Source organism: Podarcis melisellensis (assembly GCF_964234715.1).
Source record: "Podarcis melisellensis genome assembly, chromosome: 2".
NCBI lineage: Eukaryota > Metazoa > Chordata > Lepidosauria > Squamata > Lacertidae > Podarcis > Podarcis melisellensis.
The window spans coordinates 59,052,140-59,077,441 of record NC_138529.1 but is presented as its reverse complement, the minus strand read 5'-3'; the positions used below and the strand labels follow the sequence as shown (position 1 = coordinate 59,077,441).

General features: G+C 41.4%; 1 protein-coding gene across 19 annotated transcripts in view; it reads right to left on the bottom strand.

Annotated features, from left to right (window-relative positions):
• Nucleotides 1-25,302, bottom strand: part of MYOT (myotilin) — a 54,488-nt gene that overhangs the window by 4,671 nt on the left and 24,515 nt on the right. For 10 of the 19 annotated variants that reach the window (XM_081893461.1, XM_081893447.1, XM_081893452.1 and 7 more), the window contains 8 exons: nt 24,446-24,587; nt 22,117-22,140; nt 20,963-21,082; nt 19,610-19,871; nt 9,233-9,397; nt 6,282-6,438; nt 4,045-4,146; nt 749-798 (listed from right to left, as the gene is read on the bottom strand). In XM_081893461.1, the coding sequence (XP_081749587.1) occupies nt 749-798; nt 4,045-4,146; nt 6,282-6,438; nt 9,233-9,397; nt 19,610-19,871; nt 20,963-21,082; nt 22,117-22,140; nt 24,446-24,587 (1,022 nt within the window). Of the gene's footprint in view, nt 1-748; nt 799-4,044; nt 4,147-6,281; nt 6,439-9,232; nt 9,828-12,474; nt 12,857-19,609; nt 19,872-20,962; nt 21,083-22,116; nt 22,141-24,445; nt 24,588-25,302 lie in introns of those variants that run through there. The other 9 variants (XM_081893459.1, XM_081893458.1, XM_081893464.1 and 6 more) reach the window with 9 other exon arrangements.

Genomic DNA, 25,302 nt, shown 5'->3' with positions numbered 1-25,302 from the left:
AAAGTATTCCTATAATAATCTTTCTCCCCCTACACACCCACAGTAAGTATGTGCTAATAGTTCCATTGCACGATAGCCTGGTGAGAATAGTTTCCAAAGAGGCAAAATTATATTTCTAGTTTTACAGTTTCATTATGGCAATAAACTATCTAGGACTGTTGAAGAGAATAACTCATGCTTATTTCATAGGATGACTCCCATCTTTGGCCTCATGGTATTTAATGTGGTATCTTGTGCCTTATACAGTTTCCCCTTACAGGAAGACTGAAGTACATTGTTTATAATACATGTTTTCCCGAACTTAGAATCAATCATATGCGCTGAAGTGTATGATTTAAAAACTCTGCCCCCATTGGGCATTCAACTTCATATGATTATGAGCAGGCTTCCCACTTCAGACCTTCCACAAGCAGCTGGACCAGATGATGTGGATGCCTGACTTGCTTTCATACCTTTAAGGGACTCCAAACGACTCTCTTGCCCAAGGCTCTCAAACCATGGGGAAAGGTAGCCAATGTGGTGCTCTTCAGATGTTGCTCAACTACAGCTCCCATCATCCCTTTTTACTGGCCATGCTAGCTGGGTCTGATGGGAGCTGTAGTCCAAGAACATCCAAAGGGCACTATGCTGGCTACTCTTGCTCTAGGGCCACTATCGGTAACAGTTCACACAACCAGTGTATGCAGTTTGGATCAGATCTCATGTCATTAGCATACACCTTGCAGGTTAATGTGCACATAATATGTACCTTGCTTGTGCTGAAGGAACGTGCAGTCGTGTGCTTTCCAAGTTCTGCTGCTGCAAAAATCAGAAGAGGTAATGATCACTGCTTTAATCATGAACACATATGAGGGACTCTCAATTGAACATCCTACAGCTTAAATCTTTCTGGAGAAACAAACTGGTCATTTAAAACCACAAGCACTTTCTAATGCAGACTATAAAAGAAATTGATCCCCTAAAGTCATCATAATCAGCAGTCACAAATGTGAGCCAGAGTCATGCGCAAGAGGAATGACACAATTCTTTCCATTGGTCCAAACTATTTTGGCAAACATGTCACCTTTGTTGTGGGGTGGGGGGACTATTATCCCACTGGAGTATCTGAAATGAGAGCTAGGGACACAGTGTCCTTCAGCTGACCAGGAATAGAGTCAAGTATTGGCAAGAGCACACTGTTGTGCACACTCATAAAAGGGTACCAATGGCAATCAGCACATCTTAAGCTGGAAAATATTTTCCCTGTTAGGTCACAGCACTAGAACCAAATCACACAGGCTTTATGAGAGCAACTGGGATTTTATTTTATTTTTCCCTCACTAACACAACTCATCTTAGCATTTTAAAGAACAGATGTAATTGAATTCAATACAAGGTATAATTCAGGCACAGTGGTATTCCTGCCATTTTAGCAATGAGGACAGTTAATTATAGGAAGTGCAGCACTAACAGTTCTAGGTATTTGTATATCCAACACAGTACGATATTAACACTGTGTCAAGTTCTTCAGATCTGATAGTTGCATTTTGGAACACTGGTTTAGCAGTCAAGAGAACCTTTACACCAGAGTAAGCTCATGAACTATCTAACATGGGTATTTTTATTTTGCTACACCAATGAGCTATCGGCTAGCATTTTTAGAAGATAATATCTGACAGTATTTTACATTGTGAAGAAATAGGACTTTTAGCTATTTCGTACTGATGTTTATAAAATGGCCCTTTATAAATGGGGATGTTTTGCTCAGAGAATTTTGTACAATGGGATACTGTAGGTTAAAGGTTCCCCTAGCAACCTAGCAATTAAAGAAGAAATAGACACTTAACTAAAACTCTCCTCCTTGTGTTTAAAAGTTTTTCTTTGAGATAACTTTTATATAAGTTATGTTCAAAATAGGGTACCTGTCATAAACGTAATGACTTGGCATTGCAAATTTGTCTTCAGAGTCCAGTGTTAAGAGACTTTATAGAAGTTTTTGAGAGATATAAGTATTTTCAAACAATTATAACTGAGGTTCAATAACACTATGACTAGTGTGGTGGTAACAGAGACTCTCCTACAGCCTTTCAACACCATTAAACTCCAAGAAGGGGGGTAATCAGTCAGAAAGTTGGGAAGACAGAGAGATAAAAGCCTGAAGAGTTGAACAGCTGCAAGGAGATAGAAGAGGGCTGAAAAGACTTTTAAGGGAGTTGGAATAATCAAAAGTGTTAGGGAGCAGGTGGATACTGCAGCAGAAAGGAGTGGAAGAAAAAAAATCAAAAAGTGACCCTGAAATGGAAATTGGAGATGCAAATTGATAAGTATTGTCTTGGTAAGGAAAACATCTAATATAGATATAGCTGGATGTATTTCTCTATTTTATCTTATCTTAGCTACTTAAATGTAAAATTTGGTTACCTCCCCCCAACCCCTTCCCATTGTTTTAAACTGCTACCCTACCAAAACCTTAAGTAAAAGCCTTGTCTCTCACTCCTCTCCCCATTTAATTGCCATACCACTCTGTCCAGTACTGGGAGTAAGCTGGGCCAGTTAAAATCCTAATCAACCATCAATAAATCATAAATCCAGTAGCTGAAGAGGCCACTGACAGCAGTAGCTAGGACAAAGCATACTAGAAAATAAATTCTCGACCTGGGATTTAACTGTGTCCACAGATATAGTTCCCCCAATCATTTCCCCCATTTTTTCTACTTTTTCTATACATCAGTGGAGCAAATGTGGGGCCAAGTTCAGCCTTTGTCTCAGGCCCCATCTGCATCACACCACTTTACAGAGTCATGGCTTCCGCTGAAGAACCCTGGGAGGTGTGGTTTTTTAAGGGTCCTGAGAGCTATTAAAGGAGACCTCTATTTCTCCTCACAGAGCTTCAATTCTCCAAGTTCCCTGAGAAGAGGCACTGACTGTTAAATTAATTTGAAGACTGTAGCTCAGTGAGGGGAATAGGGGTCACCCAGCAACTCTTGACGCTCTTAACAAACCACTCTTCCCAGGATTCTTTTGGGAACGACAAAATTATTTAAAGTGGCACAATACTGCTTTAAATGGGTAGTGTATATGGGGCCTCAGTCAGATCCCATTGTTCCAACAGCAGAGGGGAAGTGCATTTCCCGGCTCAATTGTTCCATTGAAAAAGAGAAGCATCTGCACTTAGGATGCTCAGTGATACAGTGCAGCCCATTCTGCTCACCATCATCCTTCTGCATGCTGTGTCCTGCATCACTCCTATAACTTCCTTGGCTCTGTGTGCTCTCTTCCCATCACTCCACTTCTTCCTCTGTCCTTTTGGCTACGGAAAGCCACTGTGGCCACATCTGAGCAGCAATACACTATGAGCATCTGCCACAGTGAACTGGATCAAAATTTTGCTGTACTATTGGGATTTATTTTATAATTATATTTGAGTCACAATAATTCGGTGTGGGAGAGAAATCACCTCAAGGTGAAAGACAAAGAGGTCTGACAGCTTTGTTGGATCTTCCAGGTGACCATTTAGCATTTTCTATGCAGTAAGGAATCACTATCCGGTGCAAATTCTAGAAGCAAGGTAGATGTGCTAGCCATTATACAAGCCAACTATACGTGTCAGCTGAAGTAATCATCTCATGGTGCGGGTCATGACAGCATGGGAACCCACAGATGGCTACAAGTACTCCTCCTTTCCTACATTTAACCTGCATATGTCTTTATTATTATGAATATGTATTTATTATGCATATTGCAGTGACCCATGACAGGCCATTTGTGAAGTGGTCTTATCCTTATGTTACCATGGCAACATGGGAAACTATGGAGGGAGGACACAAGTGTTACCTAATCCATGTCTTGTCTTGGGCAGCGTAATGTATCTTTATTCCTCAAATGAAGAATCCTAATATCCATCCCTTGAATGTTGTTCAGAAAAAAATTCTGCTAGGTCGTATGGATGACAGCAGGAACAAATATTAGTATTATCAGTTACCAACCCCCAGTCTTATTTTATTTTTGGAAATCCCAATTTATGTTCTGGGCTGTGAATACTTTTTTTATTTAAAAAAACCTTACTTGTGCATCCTGTACGTTTTCTTCACTCTGTGGTTCAAACACAGATGCAGCATTTTCTGGTCCAAGTAACCTGCGAGCCATTCTCTCCTCGTAGCTTAAACGCTAAACACAGAGCAAAAGAAAAGGTTAGTTAGAAAAGGCTGTTTAATGCTGTTTGAACTTCTAATTCCTATTCAGCATAACAGAGCTAACTACATGAAGAGATAACTGCAAGACAAGCCCATGAATGCCTTAAAGTATTCCAATGCTTGATTTACTCAGGGGATCTCTTCACTGCAGTCAGGAGAACCAAGGAAGGGACACATTAACAAGAATAAAACTAGCTCTGGATTCCATTCCACATGCATGTCTCTCAGGGCTTAGGCCAAGGGAGGACTTATTACAAAACAGGTATGTGGGTGGCGCTGTGGTCTAAACCACTGAGCCTCTTGGGCTTGCTGATCGGAAGGTTGGCAGTTCGAATCCCTGCGACGGGGTGAGCTCCCGTTGCTCTGTCCCAGCTCCTGCCAACCTAGCAGTTTGAAAGCACACAAGTGCAAGTAGATAAACAGGTACAACTGCGGTGGGAAGGTAAACGGCGTTTCCGTGTGCTCTGGCTTCCATCATGGTGTCCCTTTGCGCCAGAAGCAGTTTAGTCATGCTGGCCACATGACCTGGAAAGCTATCTATGGACAAATACCGGCTCCCTCAGCCTGAAGCGAGATGAGCGCCGCACCCCAGTTGACTCTGACTGGACTTTACCTTTATTACTAAACATACAGCTGATCCAGGCAGATATCCACACACACACACACACACACACACACACACACACTTCTTGAGAGTACTTGCAAATTACTAATGGTTGTTGCACATTCAAGCTACCTGATGAATGAATAAACTATAAAATACATGATCTGGGAAGTTAAATAGAAGCTTTAACTCATTTGAGATAGATTCAGTCTGGGCCAATACATAAAGCAAGAGCAATAATAAGCTAGTGTACTACAAGTGTTCTGGGCAAGCTCAATGGGTGAGAAGGTTCAGATCTCAAATCCATTCTCTTTTGGGACAAGATGCATGAAGTGCAACGCCACTTCTTTTAAATAGGTGTAAGCAGGGTAAAATCATGGGGTTACTGTGGCAAGTAACAGCCTTGTGTGGAGTTCCTTCTTCTCCTCTTTCAATGTCTAATTCAATGTACCCAGTGTCAATCCAGTTCAATCTACTCAAAATCATAATGTGCTTGCTACCCTCACCTTCTCCTAGATGACTGCTATGGAAAAACATATATTAATGACATATACAGGGTAAGCTGATGTTGACATCAGGGGAAAACTCAACACAGAAGTGACACTTTCAGCTGGACCCTAGTAGTTAACTGTCTGCTACAACATAGTCTGACATACATGGTTGAGATCCTGGTGGTTAAACTAATCTCTCTCTCTCTCTTGCCATAGGATTGTAGCTTTGACTTTGATCAGGTTATGGCTTTGGCATCAACTGTAAATTACAGGATTACATCCACGAATGGCACTTGATCAGAAATTAAGTACTGGTGACTCAAGGGCCAATTTATCTCTAAGAAGCCACTCTGTTGCCAGAGCTTAATAGCTCTGGAGGACAGCACTTCAGTGAAATCATTCCCAATTCTGAAATGATTGCCTTTGATATTAAAAGTACTCCTAAATTAATCTAGAGAATGTCTTTCTCAATTGACACAGTTTGAATGGCAGTTTCAACATACATTACAGGTGTTATAGGTGTCACATAATCTCGAGTCTGCATTTGTAAGAAATCAATCTTTTAGTGTGGCATCACCTACACTTGGAACTTCCTGCCTACGGACAGGCAGGCGTCTTCAACATGCTCTTTTAGCACTTGCTAAAATCATATTTATTAGACAAGCCTCCCCAGACATGTAGTATACTGATGTGTGTTGTAATCCGTTTTTAGTTTATTGCTGATTTTTTAAATGTTTTTAATATATAAAACTCATGAAATAAATATTTGATCACACATCAAATAAGTTTTAGCTAATTAAATTGGTTTAATGCAGCGGAGACAACATGGTGCCCTCATGTTTTAGTAAAACATGAGCCATACTGGTTTGGACTGATAGGAGTTAAGAGAGAGGGCCCCACATTGGCTATGCCTGGCTTAAGATGCACAAACTGCACGGTAACTAAGCTCAGAGCCATCCAGCTCAGTCACTTAACTTGCAAGCTCCCCTCTGCCAGATAATATACATCTCTTACTTGGTTCCCGTTATGGAGAAGGCTGTCTTTACATCGTAGTTTCCTTTCCAAGTCTTGAATGAGGGCGTCTTTTGTTCCTTGTATCTCTCTGTCAGATGTCTTCTGCACTGGTTTGGTGCTGCTGGTTTGCTTCTTGTACATAGGCTTCGAATAACTGCTAATTTAAGGGGAAAGGTGAAATTGGTAGCTATTTAGAGCTGGATACAAGACATACTACTGAAGGCAGCTCCATTAGAAGTTTGTCTTGCTACTCAGTTGTTGTGCCAGAAGACAACATCAACACCATATGTAGACACACTGGTAGCCATAGTCACATGTCACTCATTCACAGGATATTACTGCAACTACTTTCAAGTAGGGCTGTGCTTCTAGCCACACTTCTGATGTGGTGTCTGCTTCCTCAAACAACCACGTGCTGCTCATGGTTGTCTAAGATGAAAGCCAAACACACATGTTCCTGCTCACGTGTAGCAGGTATGTGTGATCCAAGCAAGTGGCACTTTAGACCCAGTTCTAAAGTAATCACAGTAACATGCTACATGAAAGTAAGATGTGAATAAGGCTTATGCAGTTTACTGGGTGGCAATGGTACCTGCCACATATTTGACCCCATATTATAATTAATGTTTGGAAGAAGGCACAAGCTATTGGTCCGCCCCTTATTTTCTGGGCATTCTCCAAGCTACTTAATACTAATAGGTACAGTACATATACCGAATGTTGCCTCAATGGGTACATACATTGAGTACAGTGGTACCTTGGGTTACAAATGCTTCGGGTTACAAACACTTCAGGTTATGAACTCCACTAACCCGGAAGTAGTACCTCGGGCACCGGCAGTGCAGCAGCAGTGGGAGGCCCCATTAGCTAAATTAGTACCTCAGGTTAAGAACAGACCTCCGGAACAAATTAAGTTCGTAACCCGAGGTACCACTGTACTGCCAGTAGCTTACTTGTGCCATTTCATTTTCTGCAACCTAGGACTATTTTTTATAGAAAAGAGAGCTAAGTTATGTGCCAACAAGACATCCAGTATGGCCAAAATTGAACTTTTGATTTATTTTTAAGACTGAGACATAAGGAATCTGTCTCTGAACAGATAATTGCAAGAGTATCTTTTTATTTTATGAAGGAAGACTCTGGATTAGCTCTCAATCTGTGAGCCCTTAATTTTTTGGCATTTGTAGTTCAGAGCTTCTTGGCAATTCACTCCTAATAATTTCACAGCAGGATTCACCAACACCAGGAATCCTGATTCTACTATATTTGCATGCTACTTCCCCAAACAGTCCACCACTGGGTCTTCTGTCTGTTGTCTCACACTCAACTCCTGTACACATTTACTTGCAATTCCGTCATACTGATTGCAATAGAACTTGATTCCAGGTATGCATACTTAGGGTTGCAGTCCTAGTCTTGGGAGGATTATCCACCTCTGAGAACTTAAATAATGGCAAAATGTTTAGCAATTTTACAATGAAAAGCGTTAAAGGAATGCAAAGTATTTTATACGTATCATGTATTATGCTGGCTAATGCAGGAATGTGTAACCCTTACAGACAAATTCATGCCTTTGTAGCACCTGCTTTTCAGTCCTATTATGATTAGGAAACACTCCTGCCATTGGCGCTCCTTTGTGCCCTTCAGATATTATGCAGAATATGAATGCCACAGCTTTTCAAAGCACAGCAAGAAAGGGTTGTTTGGAGAGACAAGGAAGGTGGAACATTGCATTCTGTCTGGGTAAAGAGTTGTCCTTTATTCTGGGAACAAAACACTTATCCTAATTGGTATGAAGCTCGTTTTTCAAGAAAGCTGACTGTCAATAAAACATTTCAAAGAATTTAAGGGTAGCGGGGGAGAGTTTTCATTCTTCAATTTCCCACAATATATTTTCTCCGTTATATATTTGTCTGCTCTAAATATACATTATCAAAACCATAATATACTGGAAAGCAGGAAATATCTCCACTGAGGGATAGATTGTATGCAGGGAATAATTCCACTTGTTTTGTGTAATTTGCTTGGCTTAATAATTCCTACTCTATGAGGAATTATCGCTAGGGCGGAAATTCAAGACATCCTCAGTGGGGAGTAAAAAAAAAGGTAAAGGTAAATGACCCCTAACAGTTAAGTCCAGTCGCGAACAACTCTGGGGTTGCGACGCTCATCTCACTTTACTGGCCAAGGGAGCTGGCGTACAGCTTCCGGGTCATGTGGCCAGCATGACTAAGCTGCTTCTGGTGAAACCAAAACACAGTGAAAGACTAACTTTGGTTATGATTTAACAGTACAGTCCTAAGCATGTTTTACCCAGAAGTAACTCTTGAGTTCAACTGGACTTGGGTCTTCTTAGGATTGTAGCAAATTTGCTTGGTGGGGGTTGCACTACTAAAGTCAATCAACACATAAATCAGTCAAGCAGTCCCCCCACCTATTTTCACAAAAAGACAGAGCCACAATTCATGTTTAAAACCAGGAAAAATGTAAGGGATATGTATCTGGCTTAAGATAATTTATCCTGTCTTTAAAAAGGATCCCTTAACAGACATGGCTTTTGTCATACGCCAACCAGGAGGCCAGGGTGGGGAGACTGAGGTGAAGAGCACAGATATAATCATGCATTTGGGGCCTGGTTTAAGTATCCAACTAAAAAACAGAATGGGACATTCTGCAACTACTTTTATTTTTCAACCAAGTTCTGCCTTCTCTTATACTAAGCTTTGGGAAGTCTCATGTCTCATACCTCCCATCCCTTGGCATTTAGAAAAGCAAAAGCAGACTTTGCAAAATGAAGGGCACTTCTCAAGGTTGCCATTCCTGGTTTCCCCGCCTGTCTCCAGAGTCAACACTTGAAACTGAGTACAGCACATGGGAGCACAGGATGAAACAGGCCAAGGGTTTTCAAGAGCCATACATACACATACTTCAAAGGGAAAGAACATACTTACTTTGACTCCACTGAGGAAGGACCTTGGCTATTATAATCAAAGTGGGAGGGCAACACGGAGCAAAGGAATGCCGCAGGGGACTGGTTATGCATGGATGAAATCCTCTGCCCAGATGAGGAGCTAGCAGGAGACTGTGCAGATGCAGGTGTTACGGGAAATGAAGCACTATATGAAGGTGAGGAGAGTGAGATTGGCGAGCTCAGCGATGAAGAGGAAGAAAACTTCTTCTCATTAGGATTACAAGGCTGGATTAGAATGGAAGACTGTTTGGTTTGCCTGCTTGGAAGCGTAGCAGAGGTTTCTGGTCCTGGAGGCTGTGGTTTCCCTTGATATGTATTTTGAGACTGGATAAAATGTTTTGGACGCTCATAGTTAAACATGCTTGGTTGATACATAGAGGACACAGATGGGAGGTTACTGACACTCATGGGGAAGATTTCACAATTGTCCTGTGTTTTAGAAGGTGAAAAAAGGGCTTTGGGTTGGTGGCTGGAAAGAATAAGCTGATAAATTTTGTGGCCTTTCTTGGCTAGGTTCCTGGGTGGAACAGAATCCCTGACTCAGCAGAGTGTGGCTGTCTTGAAGATGGCAATTCCTTTAGGAAAACAATACAAATAAAAAATAAATGGCATGCCACAATGACTAGCAAAAGGTCATGTAGACTTATCAGACTGGAAGGTTCCAATGGTTGCCCAACCCTGACAAAACATAACGTCTTGTACCTAAAGTATCCTGGAGGTATACCTGTCTAACCTCTTTTCCCCCTGCTAATTCTTTATTAAAAGTTTTCCGCTTTACATGCTTTTGAAAGTTCAGCTCTCCAAAATACAATAGTGAATACACTTGCTTTAATATACAGTATTACTACATACTGTATTAATTTACATGTTGATTACAAACATCCTAAAACCTCTCACCCACTGAAATCAATGGAACTCAATGAGTTACTTTTCTTGGATTACCCCTATAGCTACCACTAAGAGATACTAGCCCATTAAATAAATGATCACAGTGCTCAGCATACAATGTAGCGGTCAACTACTGGAGACCCCAAAAACAAAGCAAAACTTTGGTTCCATAAATGACCTATGATTATAGAATGTTAACACTAATTTTCCATGGAGGCTTCACAACTTGTGTGAAAGTAAAAGGTATGTACAATGAACAAGCACCAATCTTGTCTTCATTAAAAGGGATGCTTCTAGCTGCTGTGTGTCAGAAGAAAGCATAAGCAGATCAGAAAAAAAATATTTTTTTTCAAAGCCGAGAACACTAAAGCTGCTTTAATGCATCTCACATAAATTGACTTGAATTCAGTTTTTAAAAAGTTACGGAATATACTAGTATATTCGGGTTAACATAACATGGCTCCTCACTAACATACTGTTAGCCTTCTCAATTTTTCTTTTTGCTGTAATTTTACAACTATAGATACAAGTTCTAACCAGAAAATGTGTGTTGATGTCCCATTGAAATTAATTGGGTGAGTGAGCTTGCCTTTTTTTGGCTTGTGCTAAACCTACAGAAATTTATATACACAACTAAATAAATTTAGCCACCCAGAGTGGCTGGGAAAACCCAGCGAGATGGGTGGGGTATAAATTATTATTATTATTAATAATAATAATAATAAAAGCCAAGTAGTCATTCCAAGTAGTTCCTTGGAAGCTAATGGGTCATCTGGGAAATTAAAAGTTTAGACCTCACTTTCAGATTTAGAGTCCAGTTTCATCAACAATTTATAGAGAACTACCAAAATCAGTGAGCAGCAAATATGCAGAAACAATTTTAATTATGTAAGAATTATAGATTACAATTACCTAATTAACCACAACTTTTTGCAACCCACAAAAGATAAAACTTATACAGGAAATTATGTTCACCCAATTCATTTTCTGTCCGAACTTGCAGTCATAGCCACCCTCAGGCACATGCTCATATGGATGTTACAAGAAGCAAGCATTTACAGATTTAGTTAGCAACAATTCCTATTAACATGACTCTTCATATGCAAACTGTAAGCTATAGATAAAGAGGAAGTTTTATTTTTTAAAACTGAGCAAAAATTCAGGAAGTTGCTTATGGGGAATACAGTACTTAAATCAATACAAGCAACAATTAATGTGTTACTGTATAGCAAACCCCTTAGGTGCTTCCAGACAGGGATTTGTATTGAGTTGTTGGCAAATTTTTAGAAAACTTAATTAGATATACAGTATAGATATACTTTAAACCCAGAAAGGGTAAATCCTGATGAGGTTGGGGGAAGCATACAGGCTGCCATTCTTATATCAACCATGTTGTGTGGAAACCGCAAAAAATGCATACATCAAGAGCACCCATCCCACAAGCACCTGTCTGCAAGCCCCCCAAATCTCATGCATGCCACTGGGTTTTTTTAAAAGTGAAAAGACCTCTAGGAGGAAGGTTGAATAGGAGTAGGGGGGGGAGCTACTTAACCCTTTCTCCATCAGCTATTTTTCCAAATCAAAAACTACCAGCACAGCAGCTGCTTCCCCCTGCAGAGTCCCAGATCAGCTGTTTTGCTATATATATTTGTGTGTGTGCAAATACAGTACATTGTCTTCCTTTCACAGGAGAACTTAAAGAAGGTTCCATGAGGTCATACATTCCCCAGTGAGATCAAATTATTAAGGGGAGGGGGTGCGCTGTATAAAGCCTTTTCCTTTCGATATGTAAAAGAAGATGCAACCCTAAGTAAATAATTATGAAAAAGAAAGCAACAAGTCTCCTACTTCTTCCTCTTTGCACATTTCAGGAATGCAAGACAAAATCACCTTCAAGTCGGCATGGCGAAGAAGGCTGAACACTTTAATACTACACCACCCTAAAACACCTACTCTTCCTCCCCACCCCTGCTATAAAGCTTGCAAGGTGTCCCCCAGACCCCAAAACAAAGCGAGGCGGTGAAATCCTAATATACTTGACTTTGCTATTCACACATATCCTACTGAGCACGAATACAAAACGTTCCCTTTCCAACTCATCTTAAAAGAGAAGGTTCCACTGCACCTCGCATCCATTACTAACAGCGAGATCCTAAACGAGCTTTTACTCAAAACTCTCGCTGGGCTCTGTGGGTCTTAACTCTCTACAAGATCCACTTTTTGGAGCCTAACGCAATACTTGCACGCTAAGCACTCGGGATCCTCTAAAGCGACGCACTTACCGCTCCAGCGGTTTAAAAGCAAGGCGGGAGGGGAGGAACAAAAGAGTCTTACCTGTTGTCAAAAGATGGTATCACCTGAGGTGTTTTTAACCAGTGCTGGTGGGGGAAGCCAGCCATTCACTAACACAGACTACAATCATAGTAGCTCTCTGCTTAGTATTAATAAGGCCAGTGACTTTTATCTGCTGCCAAATAATGACATCCGATGTGCCCGCTTGTCCACCTACCCGGGCTAAGGTGTCAGAATAAAAGTCCCCCGCCCTACCACGGTCATCTCTCGTTAGGTAGGACATAGGCTGCCCAGCGATTCTGTTAGGCAAGCCGATATATCGTGCATATTTATTCTTGTAAACCCCAAGGGATTCAATCAGGCTTACTCCCGAGTAGCCTTGCAAAAGACCGCCTGCCACTTTAAAACCGTTGCACAAGTCTCTTGGTCGGGGGCGCCTGTCATGGACGTAGCCAGGATTTATTGGGGGTGGGGACGCCTTGCGTTTGGGGGGGGGGGGCAGAACCAAATTATCTGCGATGCAATTGGTCAGTTAGTTTAGTTGGTAATTTTTATTTATTTACTTGATGGGGGGCAGCTGTCCCCCTCCCCGCCCATGGCGCCTGCGCGGGCAACGATACTGGGAAGGGAGAAAGAAAAGCAAGGAAAAATGTCCTACTGGGATCAAGCCTAACTTTTAACATGTCCATATATAGCACGTGGATTTGGGGGACAGACTAAAATAAAGTAAGTTTGGTGAGAAAGGCTCCCTTAAAACAGAAAGAAAAAAAGAACACATTTGCAAGAGAAGTGCTCCCAACTGCTAACACAACTTTTCATTCATCGACTCAAGCTGCAGTACCGGCCATCTCACTGAAGGCCCCCCTCCCCCCGGGAAAAAGACGCCCACCGATCTTCACCGGGGCTACAATTCAAAGCAAACTGCAGCTCACAGCTTACCGAGCCCGGAATAGCCTCGAACTAATCCCACCGCCCCAAGGGCATCCTCGGGAGCGTTACCATTCCTGCGCACCCGGATGCTCTGCGGTTGCCAACTGCGCCTAATTTTTGCACATGATCCTCTGGCTCCAACTTCAGCGGGCCTCTTCCGAGAGAACAGCGGTGCTGAACCGGGTGAACTTTCCGAACCAAAGGCCGGCTCTGGAGGAAAAGCTAAAATTATGATCTAACTGGGCAAAGCGGGTTGGCTCAAGGCAGCTAAGAGAAGGTACGACCTGAAGCTGCTCCACCTGTCTGTGGAAGGATAGGCGCGAAAGTGAAGAAGAGTTTAAGGAGGCAGAATAAACTAGTGCGCTGGATTAGCCCTTCTCGCAAATTGAGCAGCCCCTTCGAAATAAAACACCCCCCCCCATTCCAGCCGTCGAAGGGACTTTGATTCTGAAGCGGAGACAAGGGGAGATTGTGTCGCACCCGATCAGATTTCCAACCTAGCCCTGCTGGCGCTCCTTTTGTTCAAGCACCCCTCTGACCTTCCTCCCTCACAGGGAGTCTCGGCAGACGGTTCCAACCGACGAGGTGTCTGGATGCTTAGCTTATGGTGGAGAGACGTGAAAGAAAGCCTCGCTTTCCCACCCAATTCACACAACCACCTTGTTTAAGCGCCGAAAAAACGAAAACGGCCAGAGGCTTGTGATTCCCCCCCCCCCCTTCTCTGGGCATCTAGTCTCGGATTTCCTTCACAATACACAGGCGGCGATGCTTCTTCTCTTCCTCCTTGGAGAAGTTCCTGCCTAGGTTTCAGCGCAGAGATTTGCACGGAAATCTTGAACTCCTTTAATGGGGTTCGACTGCAGCATTACAATCCAGACTTGCACAAAATGCCCCTGATCTGACATTTTCAGAATGCCCCTGTTAAAAGGCCAACCTATTTTTTAGTGGCATGTGCACTGAGGTCTCCAGATATGACTAAATATATATATATAGCTCAGAAGTATTTTTCATAAACAGTGCTGAGAAGGCATTCCAAGTCTTGCATTGTTTATTAATTTAATAAAGCGTTTATAGCCCACCTTTTGGGAGAGGGATGACCAAAGTAGCTTAGAAACAACTTGATTTAAAATCCATACAACTGGTAAAAACAGATTCATTGCTGCTATGAGCTGAAGAAAAAAACCAAAATAAATGCCAGCGAAAAGCCGTAGAAGCCATTGTGATTGTTCAGCCTAGTTCAAATAACCCCAAAGGCTTTTCTGAATCATTAAGTTTGCTCATTGGCATTGAGGTGGGTGTGCAGACCTTTAGGAAGAGCACCCCACTAATATGATGCTGGAGTGGCAAAAGTCCAGCTGTGCAACCACAAATTATAAGAAACAAAGCTTGTATAGACATTGGCAGCCTTTACAATAGACCGGTAGTGTCTGGCTTCTGAGAAACCTGTTGGCCCTCCAGTTGTCATTGGACTCTCCACCAGCACCATGCAACACGGCCAATGGTAAGGATTGGAGTTGGGAGTCCAATGCCGTCGGAGGACCACAGGTTCCCTAGCCTTGTTTTAGGGTGCACTAAACTGGGTTTACGCTCACGGGTGGTGCTGTGGTCTAAACCACAGAGCCTAGGGCTTGCCAATCAGAAGGTCAGCGGTTTGAATTCCTGCGACGGGGTGAGGTCCTGTTGCTCGGTCCTTGCTCCTGCCAACCTAGCAGTTCGAAAGCACGTCAAAGTGCAAGTAAAGGTAAAGGTACCCCTGCCCGTACGGGCCAGTCTTGACAGACTCTAGGGTTGTGCGCTCATCTCACTCTAGAGGCCGGGAGCCAGCGCTGTCCGCAGACACTTCCGGGTCACGTGGCCAGCATGACGAAGCTGCTCTGGCGAACCGGCACCTGAGCAGTACACGGAAACGCCGTTTACCCTCCCGCTATAAAGCGGTACCTATGTATCTACTCACACTTAAAGGTGCTTTCGAACTGCTAAGTGAGCAGGAGCTGGGACCGAGCGACGGGAGCTCACCCCGCCGCGGGGATTCGATCCGCCAACCATGCGATCGGCAAGTCCTAGGCGCTGAGGTTTTACCCACAGTGCCACCTGCGTCCCTCAAAGTGCAAGTAGATTAATATATAATAAATTATTATTATTACTATTATTATTAATCAAAGTGCAAGTAGATTAATAATAATAATAGGAATAATAATTTATTATTTATTATTATTTATACCCCGCCCATCTGGCTGGGTTTCCCCAGCCACTCTGGGTGGCTTCCAACAAAACACTAAAATACAATAACCTATTAAAAGCTTCCCTAAACAGGTACCTAAATAGGTACCGCTCCATTGGGAAGGTAAACAGCGTTTCTGCCTGCTGCTCTGGTTCCCCAGAAGCAGCTTAGTCATACTGACCACATGACAAGTTGTACGCTGGCTCCCTCGGCCAGTAAAGCGAGATGAGCGCCGCAACCCCAGAGTTGTCCACATCTGGACCTAATGGTCAGGGGTCCCTTTACCTTTAAACTGGGTCCAAATGCAACCCGGTCACAAATATCACTTTCCATGCATTATCCAATACATTCTCCACTGTAGTAAAGCATGTTCACTTCCTGTCCAAAAGTTCTATCTTGGGCTGCATACCTAAGCATGCTTACATGAAAGTAAAGCCAACTGAAAATCACTGGGCTTTGCTTCTGAATAAACATGTTAGGTTTAGGCCATTTAATCTGCAGTTTCACATTGCATGCTTTGAGCTGCTTGCTTTGAGCTACAGAAGAATAACAACTTCTGTGCTACAACTGGAGGAGGTGAGAAGTTCCATCCAGGAACAAACAGGAATGAGAAATTGTCTGTAACTGAGGTCAGCCAAAAGCTAAAGGTTTATCCCCCCAATTTCCACTACAAATAACAGTTCCAATTTTACACCCTAAATTCACTAAATTTGCAGTTCAAAAGAATATGTTAATGTAGTATTGCTTTGATCTATATTGGTAGCAAAGGAAAAAGTTTAAATGCGTAAACCAAAAGTACCGACTTCCTTTTTGTATTGTTTATCTTTTTCAGAGAAAACTACCATATTAAGGTTCTGATTAGAAATGTAAAATTAAGCTCACATACCAGTACTTTGGACACTCATTCTATCAAGCAAGCATTAATTGGGTACCGATTAGCATAAAATTCCACCTAAAGAAAATAGTGATTATGAAAAGGAAACTGGCTATGTAACTGAAACCAAGCCTTTTCAGTCAAAAGTCAGAATTAGCAGGCATAGAAGGAAACTGTAGTATAACCATCAGCTTCATAAAGCCTGTATGCTCTAATGTGTAAATAAAGATTAATACAGAAATACAAGACTCCAGTATCCAACTCCAACCCTGTAAAAAGTCATCCTGAACTTGCCATCACAATGTTGAAACTAGAAAATAAAGCCTGGCCCAAAACATATTTGTGCCAGAGACAGAAAACAACCACTACTATTATGATCATATGATGGCCACCTCATGAGAGATCTGGTTGTACTTTCAGGTATCATAAGGAATTAGGACATTCTACAACTGGATTTCTAAAATTCTAAAGTCTCATAGTTCCTTAAAGGCTTATTACAACATTAGCTATGGCACACAATAAATCTGTTAAGGAGCCAGAAGACCCTACACATGTCTACTCAGAAGTCAGTCATATTAAGTTCAATGGGACTTTCTCCCAGGTAAGTATATAGGACTGGAGACTTATTCAGCTATTTCCCTTGGAATTTCCCTTATTCAATCATTTCCCTTGGAATTAGGCTTGTGAAGAATTCCAATGACATCCCACGTATGGATTAATGCATAATGCATTTTGCCAGTCCGAAGCACACAAATTTACAGGCTTAAATATTTCACAACATTATACTAGACCTAGATATACCTTCTTTATGATCTGGACAATTTATTATTGGCTGCCTACCAACCTTACTGTACGCTTGTGAAACATGGACCACTTATAAATGCCATCTCCAACTCCTCGAAAGATTCCATGAACAGTGTCTCCAAAAAAAATTACACATCACTTGGGAAGACAAACAAACTAATAACAGTGTACTGGAAGAAGCAAAGATCACCAGTGTTGAAGCAATGATTCTTCAACATCAGCTTTATTGGACTGGTCATGCACAACTTGTGTGGATGCCTGATTACCGTCTTCCAAAGCAACTACTCTATTCCGAACTGAAAAATGGAAAGCGTAATGCTGGTGGTCAACAAAAGAGGTTTAAAGACTGTCTCAAGCCAAATCTAAAAAAAGGTAGTATAAACACCAACAATTGGGAAATAGTGGCCTGCGAGCGCTCCAATTAGAGAACAGCCTTTACCAAAGGTGTCATGGGCTTTGAAGACACTCAAACTCAGGATGCAAGGGAGAAATGTGCTAAGAGGAAGGCATGCTTGGCAAATCTACACCGTGATCAACTCCCGCCCGGAACCAATGTCCCCACTGTGGAAGGACGTGTGGATCCAGAATTGACCTCCACAGTCACTTACAGAATCATTGTTAAAACCGTGTTTATGGAAGACAATCTTACTCAGCTGCTACGAGTGATCGCCAAAGAAGAGAAGAAGGTGAAGGTGGAATTCAAGGTGATGGTGTATACTCACAAAGTTCTAAACATCTTAGGATCTAAACAACTGAATAATGCCTCTCCCTGCATCAGCCTGCCCATTATTTTAGTTCTGGAGTGGAGGCCCTTCTCATTGTTCTACCAATCAGCTGAAGTGCATTATGTGGTGACATGGGATAGGGCATTCTTTGTGGTGGCATCCTAGCAAGAGAATATCCTCTTCCTAGAGTCATGACTGGCATTGGGATTTTGGTGCCAGGTGAAAACTCATGTTTGCCAGGGGGTTTGCGAGATTATTAGGAAATATGTTGCTACTGCAAGTGAAGAGCATGAGTTGTGGTTCTTTGGGCAAGTGAAGAGCCCAGGTTGTGGTTCCGTATTTTATACTGCTTTTATAAGTTTCGTTGAATTAAGTCTTATCTTGTCTTCCTGTTTTATTATATTGTAAGCCACCCTGAGATGATACGATGTTAGATAGAAAAACCAAATTGGTTTTAAGAACCAAATCAAAAATTTGGTGTCATCAAAATTAAAAGAAACAGTTTTTTTATTTCTAATTTATAGATAGCCATGCTGTTGAAATTAATTTTATAGAGGTGTAAATCATTCCACTGGGAGCTCTTGACTCATTTGTAGTGGTGCATTCAGAACAGGTAATTGTTTTAAAATGTTGATTACCAAATTTAAAAATAGGATATTCCACTCAACTGAACTACTCATTGCTTTTTATCACAGGAAATGAACATTCTTGAGGCAAATATATTATCTCAATGAAGTGTTAGTTCTCAAGTGAACTTGACATGGGTTCAGGTATTTATTTTAGTTTTATGCATAGACAATAATTTTCTATGGTTTTTCTTTTTCTTTCTTTTTGCTACAGTGCTCATCTTTTAACCTCAGAGAGCAAACTTAGTTTTAATTTGAGTCATATTTTGGAAAATCTGTGGCCAGATGAAAATGTTTGCAGCTGTGCTTACCATTATTGTGCTGTACCCTACCACTGAATTAAAGGTTCTGTATTCAACAATGGGACATGGGTGGCGCTGTGGGTTAAATCACAGAGCCTAGGACTTGCCGATCAGAAGGTCGGTGGTTCAAATCCCCGCAACGGGGTGAGCTCCCATTGCTCGGTTCCTGCTCCTGCCAACCTAGCAGTCCAAAAGCATGTCAAAGTGCAAGTAGATAAATAGGTACCGTTCCGGCGGGAAGGTAAACAATGTTTCCGTGAGCTGCTCTGGTTCGCCAGAAGCGGCTTAGTCATGCTGGCCATGTGACCCGGAAGCTGTACGCCGGCTCCCTTGGCCAATAAAGCGAGATGAGCACCGCAAGCCCAGAGTCGGCCATGACTGAACCTAAGATCAGGGGTCCCTTTACCCTTTACTTTATTCAACAACCTGCCTGACTTTTGTGGATAACTCATCCAAATTAAAATGTCAATGAGCATATAAAGCTAGCTGCCTCTGCAATTGCATGGCTAGACTAGAAGGTCAATTTGTCTGCAGGCAAACCAGAAACTGTGCTTCCAAAATCCATATCCAAAATTCATATCCTATAGATCTGGGGTAATTTTTTGGAGGGGGAGGGTATTGTTTGCAGTGATTTATAGTGGAAGCAGTTCCTACAGTTGAGCAGAAGAGTCATTAGAATCTTTGCTTTGACTTACCTATGATATGAGTTATCTGAAGTTTCTTCATAAATGTCACTAAAATCCTTGCTCTCGTCACCATAGTTTCGCCACCAGGAACTTGCAGGTTCCTCTGGACTTGATGAGCCAGAAGACTTTTGTAGCGTAACACTGGAAGGTTTGTTGTCTACATCACTTCCCATTCCTACACATTGGCTGTTTGGTGTAGAGAGGACGTTCATTGTGGCTGGTGTAGCTGACAGTGAGGGAGCCACTTCAAATCCTTCAATCTCCTCTGTTCCTGAAAAGCACAATTTAGATATAAAACCAAAAGCACTAACTCACACCATTGTATTATTGTCTAGTTTGGGGTGGGAAAGTGATTTCTAAAGAGCCATATTGTAACTCTCTAATCTCTTTACTCATCAGGGAAATTCCACCGTATCTTCTTGATGAAAAGGATTTGCATATTTTGAGTGAAACTAAAACAACTAAAACTATTTATAAACTGACAGTTCTTATCTGAAAAGAGAGAAACTAAGGATGGGAATCCTTGTGGAATCCATTACAGAATCCAGAACCAATAATAAGAGCAGGCTTTTAAAGAAATAAAAAAAAGAGAACGTTAGGGACCGTAAAGAAACACAAAAGCGTCTTGTACTGTCTTTGAATTGCACCAAACAAATCTCCATTGATATGCCTTGATTTAGATTTAGTTAATTAAAGCAAAGTATACATATTATTCTTTGGAAAACTCAGAACAACTTGCATAGAAGTCCAAGGCTATCAGTACTGAGCAATGCAAGGCTTGCTTAGCTTTTATGTTAACTGCTTAACACGCCCTTCGTTAATTCTCCGTTAATTCTCGGCCAGGGGTCAGCAAACTTTTTCAGCACGGGCCAGTCCACTGTCCCTCAGACCTTGGGGGGGGGCAGACTATATTTTCAAGGGGGAAAAAAGAACAAATTCCTATACCTCACATATAATCCAGCGATGCATTTTAAATAAAAGCACACATTTTACTCATGTAAAAACACGCTGAGTCCCAGACCATCCGTGGGCTGGATTTAGAAGGCAATTGGGCTGGATCCGGCCCCCAGGCCTTAGTTTGCCTGCCCATGCTCCAGGCACTTGGTTTTCAGAAAGTGTTTTTAGACCAGGCAAGTTGTGTGTCTAAAGCTTCACTAGATATATTTAAAAACAATCATTTTTAGCTTTCAGGTTGTGTATATATAGTCTGATTATTTTGCTGTGCTGCACAGCTGGCAACAAGCTATTCCAAGCTTAAATAACGCTGTTTTGCACGAGCGGGAAATAGAAGTCATCCTTCCAGAGAAGAAACAGCATCCTACCCTCCCACCAAAACTGAGAGGGAGAAGAATCTGCAATTACCTTGGGAAACAAAAAGGTGTGCACTGGAGGCTACTGCACCAAACTCATTTTCAGCAATGCATTTAAATGTTCCAGAATCTTCAGGAAATGCTTCTGTAATCACTAAGGTGCAAACTTCCTCTGGAAGGAGGAAATAGCTGAATGAGACACTTAAAAATGAATTTTTAAACATTGCCATATTACCATTTCTCCCATACTACCAGTGGGAATTGACCTAATTTTCCATAGAACTGAGATTTTATTGCTGGAAGAAAGTACTTCTCGGGTAAAAAGGCAGCACTATAGAAGTTCATGGTTTATTCTGGCAGTTAAGGCATGGTTATTCTTATAAATTTGAAGCAGATTCTGTTGTCACTTTGTTCACAATATTAAGTAAGACTACTTTCCTAAGGCAGTTCGCAAAAAATAATTCATGATTTTAAACAAATTCAATTATGACAAAATAAAATGAATAGGCAAGGTCTAATCAAATAGCAACTGCAGAGCCTTTACAACAGCAAGAATACGTGTGTTTAATCTAAATGTAAGCCTCTGCAAACGTTAACCCCATTCAACCTTTGAGAATGGACTCAGGAGGCCATCGTACAAATGCAGGCTGGTGAATGTAGAACGTGGTTTGCCTTCATGAAAACGGCTGTGAAGGGATGACACAAATTATTACTTTCTGTGTACAAATACCACTGCAATTCAAGGTATACTTACATGGGAGTAAACTAATTCAAGTAATTAAATTAAGTAATTAAGTAATTTAATGTTAATGGGTAATTAAATGGGACTGACTTAAAAGCATTGAGCTAGACACCAACACACCTCTTTACTAGTACAGCTAGGCTACAGGCATATAAGAAGTCGAGTATTATGTGCACTTTGTTGCTTGCTATTGTGTCACTTTTACACAGAAGGCTGCAGAATTTCTTACTGATGATACAGCATACAGCTTGCTGAGCAATATCTCTCAGATGCAGCAAGAAATATCTGCACACCAAAGCAGATTCTGTGCATGTTGTAACTGATGCAGGGACACTTCTGTATTGCTGCGCTCAGCTAAGCCTCATTGTACTGACTGGATGCACATTCTCATCTGGGGTCACTAGTTGTTGGATGTGCCTGGTTTTCAGCAACTAGTTCCCTCCTAGTCCTTTAGAATTACTTACCAGGGGTCAGGGATGAACAAGCCTCTGAAACACAGAGAGAGAGAGAGAGAGACAGACAGAGAGAGCGAACATCAGTATAGACAATGGCTTAATTGTTATGCTCAGGACAAAGTTCCTAGCAGTAAGAGCTGTTCAACAAGCTGAATACACACTAGTAAATACTGTTGCAAGATACATAACCTAATAAATATACTATACTGATAGTCCTACTGATGAAAAACGCATCTGTCAGTGGAGCCTCTTGAAGATGTATGTGGAATGTCATTTAATATGAGGGACATACGAGATGAGGCTTGATTCTGGTACTGGTGCAGTTTGAAATGCCATGCAGGCTTAGCATTTCATAATAGCCTTCTTATCAGTTTATAATCTGTGCTTCTTGTCATCCAATACAACCCATTTGTTTCTCATTTTAATGACTGTCCCACTTCCTTTCCCCAGGGTTGCACATTCCCACCTGTTTTTACCTCCAGCAGGTAGGCTGGAGGAGGGATGCATTGTTGGAAAAGAGTTGAAACTGAGAGAGCGTGCTTGAAGTCTGGGAAAAGCACAGAGTAGAGGTTAGATTGCTGCTCTTATTCAGTACTGATCTCCAGTGCCTCAGCTTATACTGCATATCAAATACGGTTTGGGACAAAGCCACTTAAGCAAACACTTAAACAATAGTCAATACTATTAGGTTTTGACCTTCGGTTTCAATCAAATTATACCAAGAGTGCAATCTGTACTGCATTTCAATCAATGGAAAGACTATTGATCTTAATAGTTTAGTGAAGCCTACTGAAAATGAAGATCTGAAAGACACAAGCTGTGAACCTTAAGATACAACTAAGCACTTATTTCCTTGCCAGCATTACTAGACCTGTTGGCCTTCCATGAGGCTATAGAGGAAAATTAGATTTCTGTCAACCCTAGGCTAGCATTAGGCCCCAAAACAACAGGAATACACAATAGTTTAATTGTTGTTTTACGTCACTGTGGTAGACGGAGACATTTGCATATAATTTTGCTTGAGCAATTTTCTTCATTCTTTCTGTCTTAATTAACTAGAAATCAAGAATGTGTGGGCACATTAATTCATTTGCAGCACAAAAATGTAGTTTCTCTCAGTCTGGAATTAGACATGCTTGTCCTCCACATGCTTTTAATCTAGATTAAGGTTACCAGACGTCCCCGTTTCCCAGTGACAGTCCCTGGATTTACAAATCAGTCCCCATACAAAATCCATTGACATTGAAAAGTGTCCCTGGATTCATTGAAAACAATCTAGATTGATTTCAGATCTTGTTGTCCAAAGAGGGTACATGATATGTGTTTGAAAACCTTCCCCTTAAAATGGAGATTGCGATCTTGCTATACGCTACCTACAACGTTGGGCACCTTTGGACACACACACCTACTGTCAAGACTCAAGACCACCTGCATCTATTTTGATCTTGTTTCAAATGGACACACTGAGGTAATGTAGAATAAATCTGCAGTGAGCTTTTATTTTCAGAAATAAACTGGTTTCTCAAGAAGTGCTTTTCAAGGGCAAAAAAATCTAGATTGTGTGTAGACTATGTAGAAAAAAACAAATACTTAGTCTCCATTGATTCTAGAATAAAATGTCACATGTACACAGCCTAAGGTCATGGGCCACACTTTTGAAAGATACATTACCAAAAGGCCAATATAAAAGCTTTTTAGGGGCTAACTAGATATTATGCAGACATCTGGCTGCTGCCAATCTACATGTCTCTTCCCAATATCATTAAAACTCTCCTTAGCAAAAGAAAACACATGAAAAGGCATTGGCTCAGCATGCCTCTATCCCTGTTCCCATTCATTGACTGGTACTTGCAGAGAATGGGGAAATGCTGAACAGGACAGTCATGTATTTATTTTACTAGACGTTACTATGGACACCAACAGGAGAGATGCAGTTCAGCAGCAGTCACAAAACCCCATAAACATCTGGTTATAATGCAGTCATACGTATATTAATCCAATAGTGTATTTTCCTTGAAACATCAATGAGATCTGAGTAAACGTGTAGTATCAGACTACATGTTTCATGGTAGAAGCCTGTAATATTTAATTGCATTTTGCTCAGCAAGTAGATATTTCATTGTTAGGTTTACCGTGCTATTCAACTATTGGCTGCTTAAGTCTCATTGATTCAACAGGATTTGCCGAACACTGCACAAACTTGAGACATTTTTGCAGACTACAGCTTGTTTAGATTTGTTAAATTCCATGGATAGAAATAATCTTTTTTCTTTTATGAATTGAAATTGGAAATTTGGGTAGTAGATACAGAAGTTTTTTTAAAAATCAGAAAACCTACTTTTTCTCAATATTCGGAAGTCTGCAGAATCGATTATTTGATTGTTCTCTCTGTACCAGTGAACTTGAAGAGTGGGTGATGCCCGTATTCGACATTCAAACACCACTAGCTGGCCGTTGGTAGTGCTAATGTTTTGAAGACCCTGAAGGAGTTAAAAAGTACTGTAAATATGCATGACATAAGACTTCCCCACACTTACTTTGCTTAGAGAGAAACTGGGGATCAACAGTTTGGAATTGGATTTTTATTTTCTTGTACACTGCTTATAAAAGGTAAAGGGACCTCTGACCATTAGGTCCAGTTGTGATAGACTCTGGGGTTGTGGCACTCATCTCACTTTATTGGCCAAGGGAGCCGGCGTACAGTTTCCGGGTCATGTGGCCAGCATGACTAAGCAGCTTCTGGCGAACCGGAGCAGCGCACGGAAACGCCTACTTGCACTTTGACGTGCTTTCAAACTGCTAGGTTGGCAGGAGCTGAGACCGAGCAACGGGAGCTCACCCCATGGCGGTACACTGCTTATAGATTTTTGTAATTCAACGGTATAGAGATTGTCAAAATAAAGAAGAAATGAACAGTATTACTTAAAAGAATTTGTATATTACTTAATTGTAAATAAAACCTCTAGCAGTTGCAGATTTTCACTTTTTGAAATATGGAGAATATTTCAAAGAGATATCACTGAACAAGAGGGGACATCTGGAGGTAGATTCCAAGGGGAAGCAGATTAACACAAAAGCCCTGCAAAGGATGTCTAGCCCAGCATTCCATTTCCTATACTGTATAGCAGTCAAACCCTGGGACAGAGATTTAGCAACCTGCCTCCTGTGAGCAAAAATGCCTTCCACACCTGCCAC